Source organism: Aulostomus chinensis, chromosome 2 (genome assembly GCF_037954235.1).
Source record: "Aulostomus chinensis isolate RoL2024-O1b breed Wild chromosome 2, RoL_Achi_v1.0, whole genome shotgun sequence".
Lineage (NCBI taxonomy): Eukaryota > Metazoa > Chordata > Actinopteri > Syngnathiformes > Aulostomidae > Aulostomus > Aulostomus chinensis.
In genome coordinates, this window is record NC_141321.1 from 11,676,885 (window position 1) to 11,686,877 (window position 9,993).

A 9,993-nucleotide genomic window follows, 5' to 3' on the forward strand; every position below is an offset into this window, starting at 1 on the left:
TGTTTGATTTCCTCTACCACAATGGTATATTCAGGTTAGCTTGAAGTAATTAATTCCTGGATAAATTTAATTCTAATTACATTCACAATTTGCTTAAAAGAGGGCACACTGAGAGGATGAGTATGATGTAGTGTGTTCAGCTGGCTGTCCATCAGTGCCCTGTGTGGGAGGCTGTGCTCTTTCTCTCAATCTCTCTCTCTCTCTCTCTCTCTCTCACACACACACACACACACACACAAACACACACACACACATACACACACACAAACAACCTTCCAGCTCAAAGTAAAAACTTTGTCACGTAACCCATGACCCCCCCACTGCCCGCTGCACTAGTGGATATAAATCATTGCACGAAAGCGCTGCCAAAAACATACAAGCCTGTCAAACGGATTAAATGATACTTCATGGCTCTGTTTACGTACTAACACACATACAGGATAACAAACACATCGTTCACAATGGTAATACCTGCCTGAACTCTCCTGAAAGGTAAGAACAAAGCCCTCAAAGTTGTTGTAGCCATCTGAGATGAAAAGGATGTGCATGTTGTTCCCGGAGCTTTTTATCAGAGAAGGTACTGTATCCCCACAAAAGCGACCAATCACAGGGGAGTTCAGATCGTTGCCATCACGCACTTCGACATAGTCGTAACGACACAAATGATCAGATTCCAAACTGAGCTGTGAAAACCTGCAATAAAAAAAAAGGTTATGAGTGTATTCCTCAGTCTCACATAGATGACCCAAATGTACTTTGAACCATCAGTTAGTGGACATGAGATCCACCGAAAAAACAAAGAAACTAGCATATCGACGCTAAATCTAATGCACTCTCGTCTCAACCCCATCCTTTCAATTTATGCAAACACAGACAGGAAAAATCCATTGTTTGCTATTTGTCAGATATTTTAATTTGAACTTTATCTAAACTTTAAATAATTGGGTAATCTCTTGAGATTATCTTTTGGAACAAAGGATGCATGAGAACGAGAGACATGCATAATCAGACAATCACAAAGTCTGCAAACAGAAAGAACACAAATAAGGCGGCAGACAACCACAAGTGATGAAGAATTAATAACAATTAGAAAAGAGTCACAGAAACAAGCTTTAAAATCTCTGACAGAAATGAATGAACCCAGTTTAAAACCAGTTTCTGTGTCTTTCAATTTAGGTTTTGTATAGAAAGTAGGCTACAAAAGGGTTGTGTAAGATTTGGAGGATATTGGGCTTTAGCCTATCAAACCAGTACCTCAACCAAGGAGAGTATAGGAATTTATTTGAATTGGGGGCAGATAGTCATAGTGCCAGCCCCCCCAACCCTTAACACAATAAGTGCAATAGAAAATGGATGGCTAGATGGATAGTCAGAGTGCCACCTGGTGGCAGCAAGAGATTAACTCCTGGTAGTTGGTCAGTCAGATCCACCTTAAATTTGGTACCTTAAGCACTTGGTGATGGGTTACTGTGAAGACTGTGAGTGCCTGTCACATGCTGTTACCAGTTTTGACATAGATCAGGAAACTGGACTGCACATGGTCAGATCGTTTCCAAACTTATTTTGTGTTTGGCATTATTTTCCAGTCTCCATGAGTTGAAAAATGTTCAACTTTGAGTAACGCACAGAGCTCATAACTGTCATTTTGTCCTAAACGTGTAACCACACAAATACCACAAAGAAACAAACCATCATATCCTACATGTGCAAGAGCTGAATGACAACTAGGAGGAGCACCTGAACCAAGACAGTTCTACTCTTCACGATGGTCCCTCAGCCCCAAAATCTCATGAGCCCACACAAAGCAGTTTGTCTGTCTTCTTTCCCACTGAGTTCAGTCTTTATTTCACCGACGGGAAGGGTGGGAAGACGAACCATGTGCTGACATTTTTACTCCCGCTGATATTGTGTGTCATAGCAACCAACACCACCAACACCTCCTAAGTCTTTTCAAACGCCCCCAGCAGGGCATTTTCAAGACAAGAAGATAGTTTAGTAGACACAAACACTAAGTCTGCTGTTCAATGCAAAATCCAAACATTATCATGTTTAAGCACCCTCTCACACATGCTGTGACGTGCGGGGGTGTGAGTGCCCGCTGATCGCTGCTTGCAACTTTAATTAGGGATTTTGCCAGGGGCTGAAGGTTTACCTCGGTGGAGGTACGCATTCTCTGAGTGGTTCCTGGTTTAATGATTATTTCCCCTTGTCCGTCTCACTGTTTTGCCACAGGCAGTGATGGTGATTGGAAACATTGTGATAATGCAAAAGGACAAACAGGATTTAAATGCTGAGGCGGTTGATTTCTACTTTCTCTGGCTGTTTTAAAATGTTGCTCTATTAAGTGTAAGCTTTGGTGGGGGGGATGGGGACCCCTACCTGAGTTCAACGCTTCTGCCTCTCTCCACATGCACTCTCCACTCACAGTGTGCATTTGTTGGGTAACTCTCCAGGGCTATGTGACCCTGACTCCGATGAATCACGCCTCCACATGCTACACACAAGAGAACAGTAATTACTCTCACATCCCTGCAAAATGTGCGTATATCAGTGGCCCAGAACATTTTTGTTGTTGTAGTAATCCATGTAATTTCTGACAAAATACAAAGATGACAGGATGCAGGCCCCCCCATAATCATGATTATGAACACCATGCTCGGATTCATCTTGACATGTTTGATCTTTAGAATTAAAGCAGGATACAGAAAACCCATCCAATATATTTCTGTCAATCTTCCCTATTAACATGGGTCAGGGTCAAAGGGGAAATACGGATTTGAATATAATAGTTTAAGAACATTTCAGAAGATTTTTTTTTTTTGTCCTCATAGTGAATCCTACAGCCTTTCTCATTTGAATGCAGATGATCCACACAGACAACATAAGTTGCATCCATTCCTGTCTTGCGTGCATCAAACTGACGATGCGTGACTGAATGGCATCTGAGTAAGTAATGCCCCTCTGGGCCGTGACAATATAGAGATGGAAAATACCAAGAGAGTGAATAGCAAGAGGAGGAACCTGTTTGCTTTGCTGTATTAATAGAACAATGGTGCCAAGACCTAACAGGGAATTGCACCATGTTCATATTAAGTTGATTAGTTAAGGTGTTGTAAAGAGAAACGCTGCTGGTTACGTTCTCATCTTCATCAAGATTTCTGTGTCACTGGAGAACATTTATGTCAACCAGAAATGAACTGATGCAATCACAGAGCATTGTTGCCACCAAGTGTCCGTACATTGTACTACAATTATAGATGCAGGAAATCCACAGCGCTGACGATTCTCGAACTCTTTTCATTTTTTATCCTTTTCCATAAATAATGTGGTTATTTCCACAACAACAGTTACAAAATCTACGTTAGTAATGATGTATGTTTCCCCAATTTATATTTACTCACACTCTTTATGCTTAAAAAAAGGCATGTGCATCACTGCTTTGTAAATATAGATTTTAAAGCAACAAATGTCCTCTTGTTGTAGCAACAGCGGCCTCTGCTGCCACCAGTGGTAATTACAGGGAGGGCTGGTGCACGATATTATGCTGATATTTGAGGGTGGTGGTACCAAAACTGTTCAAAAAAATGTGTTCATGTGATCGTTAAATCTGATTAAGTTTCATGACAAATCAACTCAGATGAGCATAGATCAAATGTTTGTGTCTCACACTCCTCTAATCCCGCAGAGCAAACTGACTCAGTTAGCTTGGATTATATTAACAGATGTTTTAGGGTCTGTTATGAGCCGATATACCATTAAAATAGTTTTAAGGTAAAAAAAAAAAAGTAATAGAAAATGAAATATCATAATATTGATTTTTTTTTTTAAATGCCACATATTAACAGACCATGAAATGACAGATCTGTGACAATGTTTTTAAAAAAAAAATCAAGTGGGCATATTTATATCACATTTAAATCAATAATACATTAAAAACATGATTTGTTTTAATTGTTTTTGTCAGAGTTGTGTAAAGGAATTGAACAGCTGATACAGTTACACACTCATCACGCTATACTACTAATACTACTGTGACTCCTTTTTCAACCAAACTTTTATCTGGATTTAGAAGATTAAGTTTATCCCGAGGCCCCAAAGAAGGGTCATAATGAACCTGAGGCAACACTGAGAGAGATAACTCACTTTTACAGTCTCCTCCTCTCCAGCCTTGGCGGCACTCAGTGCAATACTTTCCATTGACAAAGAAGTCATCATTGGCTTTCCATGTTCCATTGTGGCAGGTTTTACAATTCTCAAAGAGACTGCAGCCTGGAAGAGGCAAATGGAAGATGGAAGTCATCTAAAAATTAATGATTTGTGACATTTTCAAATTAGTTTGCTGCTTGGTTGGTTAATTTAAACACTCAGAGTGAAGGAGATGTATCCCAGGAGGTACAATCTGTTATGCAGGAAGTGATATATAGCGATGTAAAACCTATCTGCCCGTTACAGAGAGAGTGGACCGTACCTGGGTGAATGATACAGGGATCACACTGATCCAGAGCATTACGACAGCAAGGAACAGTGTAGCCCACCTTTGACCCAGTGGAGGGGCACCGACACTGGATCAGATGGTACTCACAACAAGGACGACACATGACGTTCCACCTAGAACTGGGGCACTCGTCCGTCATTGGAGCTGTGGAACATAAAAAAAGCCCGATGGCATGAATCCTTGACCTCTACCAGTTGTACTGGTCAGAGCTATGAAGGTAGTTACACATTTAGGACATAGTTGTGGTAGTGAACAGGGTAGACTGTCCCTTTAGAGTGCTGTCCTCATATCAGATAAGCAGCTTTGCTCCCTTGAGCAAGACATGCCACATATTTAACAACAAATTGGGAAAATGATGCTTTTGCACAACAAATGTATATGTGCTTGTTTAAATTCGGAAGTGTACCATTATTCCGATCTGTTTGTGATAGCTGTACCAGGCAATTGAGTGTGCAATTAATTTCACCTTGGGCTCGATCCCTTGGTGACAATAAACTGTTCTGCTTAATTCCAAGCTGTAAACTATGTGAGCCCATAGGGAGCTGACATGGTACCGATGCATGTGAACTCTCGTGTATCACATTCAACAGTTTGGGATGTTCATTTTTCTGCTAATGTATCCCCCAACCACAATAACCATGCTAACTTTTTCTTAAATCAAAGGCACAAAGACGGCTACACACTGATAGCTCCCTGAAGTGTTTTTTACCTCATCATGGAGGATGAAATACAAACCACTTAAGGGAGCTAAGGGAGCTATCAGTGTGTAGCCGTCTTTGTGCCTTTGAGCTCTCGTGTCTGGACCAGCACCTGCCTTTAGATTTCTTTTCAATGTGTGTCACACCCATGGATTCTAAAGCTTTTATATATCTATAGATGAATTAAAAAATTCCCCGTCTTAAACATCCCTGTATTCTGGTTTGTCATGCAGATGCTTTCCTCCATTTGGCTGATCAAACGTAAGTCAAAAAGCAGAATTCAGGACAGAATAATAGGAGTGAATCTGTATCTGGCTGCTGCTGTTATTCCGCCTGACAGCATTTACGTGACTGGTGCAGGTTAGAGAGATTTTTGGAATTGTATGGTCAATGATGGTGAGGAGTCTTGAGAGGCAATAGTGAATGTTTGGTGTGACTGAAATGAAGTTCGGCAGGGGGGGGGGGCATTCTCCTCCACAGCGGAGCCAGCTAAACTTAACCAAAAATCTGTCGTTCCCCCCCCCCCCCACCACACACACACACACACACACACACACACACACACACACACACACACACACACACACACACACACTCACATACACCTGGAACAATTGACTCAACTGAAGCCTTCACCAAACAGCCTTGAAGCCTTAGGGGGAATTATTGAGTGCTTCTTTTCTGGCTTGAGGAGGGTTGGCCCCCAGGTTCAGGTTCAGGTTTGGCTTCAGGAAGGGGAGCCCCATTCCTGGCCTGCATGTCAGGAGGAGCAGAGGGCTGCTAAAAGAATGCCAGATCACCACTGCTGGAGTAAACAGTGATGTGTGGTTTGAATGTTGGTTTGCTGATGAGGAACAGCTGGGGGTGACGAGGGTGACAGTTTTCAGAAGGTCATAAAAGACCTCTGATGAATAAATGCATGGGCACTAAAAAATGATTTCTGGACATCTATCAAATGTCTTTTAGCAGCACACACTTGGCAACTCAGTGACTGAAGCTGAATAATAGCAGAGGCATTAGCCTACTTAGCGGCAAACATCATTTCAGCTCAACAATGATTCATCACACTTCAGAGCCTGATGGTAATTAAATGCATATCAGCATTTCATTTGATCAGCTTTGACACTCCGTGTTTATGATACCACTTTAAAAATAAGTTTGTAAGGGATAAATATCTGTATTCAAAGAATATGCTTAAAAACACATGGACGCAGAACACTGTAGAGTTGAGCCTAATAAATATGAAACAATGAATCAACTATGATGTTTTCCACAGGGAGGATCGAGGTGAGAACAATTGCTTCGCAGAGCAAGACTCCCTAAGATGGCTTTCTTTGCTAAATGAAACATATTTCTCCCTAAATTTGAACTAAAATGTTCATATTGCAACAGAAGGAGCTGTAAGGAGGAAAAATAGCAGGATTGTCTCTTATTAGTGAAGTTGATAAAGACACGTCTTAGCAAGCGTAATGACTCATCAACTCCATTTGTCCACAAGTACAGCAATACTTCATGCAGCAAGAACATCAATATAAAACAGAAACTCCAAACAAGTACTTACTGTGGGGCCAAGCTGTTACACAAACCCAGAACATGAGGAGGACGTAGAAGTGTTCCAGAGAGGAGGACATGTATAGCTTTCTTCGGAGGAAAGTCAACATATTTGCTGCCAAGCGCAGACAGAAAGTTTGACGAGTTACCTACAGATCTCCCTTGTCGACTGAAGATGTGACGCAGCTTTGGGTGATGACTTTTTTCCCGTCTCAGCATGCTGGATCGAGCTCCTTAACTCTTTCCCCGCTTAATGTTTTCATTTGTAAAAAGCCTGATTTGTCTTTGAAAGTCTGCAAGGAGCTCCAGTTTCTCTACTTTTGGTTGGGTGCTGGGCACTGAGTTAGTTAAAGGGGGAAAATACTTGCTTAAAAAGAGAGTGGAAAATGCATTTAAGGAAAATCAAGTGGAGAGATAATGAGGAAAACAGTGAGAGTGTTGTAGAAAGTTCAGAGAAGAAAAATACATCCTTCAGAGAGTTTGTTTTCTGTTTCTCTCTTTCCTCTCTGAAGATGCAGCCAAACTATTTAAAAATGATTTCCGCCCAAAACCTCTTAAAAAAAGAAGACATTTCTGTGTATATATAAAACCAAATTTGTTTGCTGATGTGTCATCATGCACCATCTGTCCTGCTGGACATGAAAATTAAACAACTTTGGGAAGACAGGTAACAGATGTCCTCTGATGACCCTGTGAAATGTTTATGATGTCATTCTCTGTAGGTTTTTGCCAGGGGCCCTGAGACTGTCAGGCTTGTCTCAGCCCATTCAGCGCCAAGATTTATGTTCCATTGCCGAAGCCCTCATCCTGAAGGCTCCATGTTTCCATATCTGTGCTCATCTTCTCCATGACAGCGAGAGAGATGAAGTCTTTCACGTGTTATGGCTGATATTATCTGATATTTTTTTATCTAATCAAACATTAAAAATCAGCTCTATTGATGAAAAATATTTCTGCATGTAGTCTTTAAGCCTACAACATAGAAACATTTTTTTTAATCCTTAAAATATAAAGTAGATATGATGAACAAAGTTTGTTGGTTAAAGAGCCCTGGGGCAGCCAAAAGGGGACAGAGAAAGGGAGAGAAGCTCAGTGCACCATGGGACATCCCCCGGCAACAGCATATCTCAGGGCTAGCCTAAGCCAGACCTAACTATAAGCTTGATCAAAAAGAAAGGTCTTAAGTCTGCTCTTAAACATAGAGAGGGGTCTGTGTCCCAGACTGAAACTGGGAGACGGGTCCACGGGATGGTGCCTGACTGTTGAGGACTTTGTATGTTAGAGGAAGAATTTTAAATTCTATCTTTAATTTGACAGGGAGCCAATGCAGAGAAACCAGTACAGGAGAGACATGGTCTCTTCTACTAGTTCTTGTCAACACGCGGGCAGCAGCGTTTTGGACCAGCTGGAGAGTCTTTAGGGACCTACTGGTGCAGCCTGATTGGAGGGAATTGCAGTAATCCAGCCTTGAAGTGACAAAAGCTCGGACTAGTTTTTCTGCATCTTTTTGAGACAGGACGTGCCTGATCTTAGTGATGTTGCATAAATGAAAGTAAGCAGTCCTAGAATTTGCTTAATGTGAGAGTTAAAGGACAGATCCTGATCAATGAGAACTCCTAGGTTCCTTACAGTAGTGCTGGGGGCCAAGGTAGTGCCATCTAGGGTACCTATCTCATTAGATAGGGTGCTCCTAAGGTGTTTTGGGCCCAGCACAATAAACTTCAGTTTTATCAGGGTTTAATAAAAGGAAATTATGGGTTACTCATGTTTTTATCTCCTTTAGACAGGCCTCCAGTATAGTCAGCTGATTTGTTTCATGTGGATGCATTGATAAGTACAGCTGTGTGTCGTCTGTATAGCAGTGAAAATGAATCGAGAGTTTCCTTATAATGTGACCTAGAGGAAGCAGGTGTAAGGTGAAGAGGACTGGTCCAGGCCAAGACCCCTGTGGAACACCATAACTGACTGTAGTGTTTTTTAGAGGAAGTATCATTAGTGAGTATGGAGGAGGAGGAATACTATCAGGCTCCCCTCCAGTGGAACCGTCTCCCAGTTTCGGTCCGGGATGCAGGCACCCTCTCTACCTTTAAGAGCAGACTAAAGACCTTCCTTTTTGATCAGGCTTATAGTTGGGGCTGCTTAGGCTGGCGCTTAGATATGCTGCTATAGGCTTAGGCTCCTGGCGATCTCCCATGGTGCACTGGGCTTCTCTTTCCTCTCTTTCCTCTCTGTCCTCCTGTATGTGTCATATATACATCATACTCATATGTGTTACTAACTAGTCTTCTTCTCTGAGCCTTCGGGCTCCCCCATATGTGAGATCCCGGGTGCTGCTGGAGGAGGCTGCAGACCTGAAGAGGCTCAAGCTGCCACCCGTAGCTCCACCTGCTCACGTCCCCGTCTGTCCATCACTCTCTTTCCTTTTCTCTCTCTCTTTATCTCTGTCCCTCTCTTTCCTTCTGCATATCTGTCTTCCTCCATTATCTGTCTTTGTCTCTGCCCTGCTCTCCTGCTCTCTTTCCCCCCAACCGGTCAAAGCAGAAGGCCGTCCCCACTGATCCTGGATCTGCTTGATGTTCCTGCCTGTTGAAAGGAAGGTTTTCGTCGCCGCTGTTGCAGGATGTGCTTGCTGATGGAGAATTGTTGGGTGTAAATTCATTGAAGGAGCGTGGGACTAGACCTGCTCTACCAGTAAAGAGTCATGAGATAACTTTTGTTGTGATTTGGCGCTATACAAATAAAATTGACTTGACTTGACTTGACAAGTGGCAGCTTTTTTAGAAAGAGGAATATTACGCCTCCATATCACACAGACAAGACAGCAAATTCCCGTCTCTACCAGGCCGCAAATTTGGTGCATTCTCTGACTAAACAGGGCTAGGAATACTTGGTTCAATAGCGCTGTGGCTCACTGTCAATCTGGCTACAGTGCTGAAGAGGAACCTGGGGTTGTTCTTGTGTTCTCAGTAGTTGGCTGCTCTAGTTTTACAAAGGGCTTTCGTATAGGTTTTGCCAGACTATATGGCACTCCTCCAAACTGGAGGATATGGTTCTGAGTTTTTTTGTTTAAGCTGTCGGGTTTCAGAATTTTACCAAGGTGCTTGTTTCCTTGGATTCATAGTTTTTTTTTTTTTTAATGGGGCAATAGAGTCCAAAGTTGTTCCTAAAATGCCTGTCGCACTATCAATAAAATGCTCAATTTGGGAGGGACTAAGGTTGACAACATTTTCCTCTGTAACAATGGGACAT

General features: G+C 42.1%; 1 protein-coding gene across 1 annotated transcript; it reads right to left on the minus strand.

The window, feature by feature from the left end:
• Positions 1 to 417: 417 nt before the first annotated feature.
• Positions 418 to 6,908, minus strand: LOC147269074 (inactive serine protease PAMR1-like). The gene is made up of 6 exons (XM_086192459.1): positions 6,755 to 6,908; positions 4,469 to 4,639; positions 4,144 to 4,269; positions 2,380 to 2,494; positions 472 to 693; positions 418 to 424 (listed from the first exon to the last, which is right to left on the minus strand). Exons 1-6 carry the CDS (start codon positions 6,852 to 6,854, stop codon positions 418 to 420), a joined length of 741 nt encoding a protein of 246 aa, XP_086048585.1. The 5' UTR covers positions 6,855 to 6,908.
• Between the last annotated feature and the right edge of the window lie 3,085 nt (positions 6,909 to 9,993).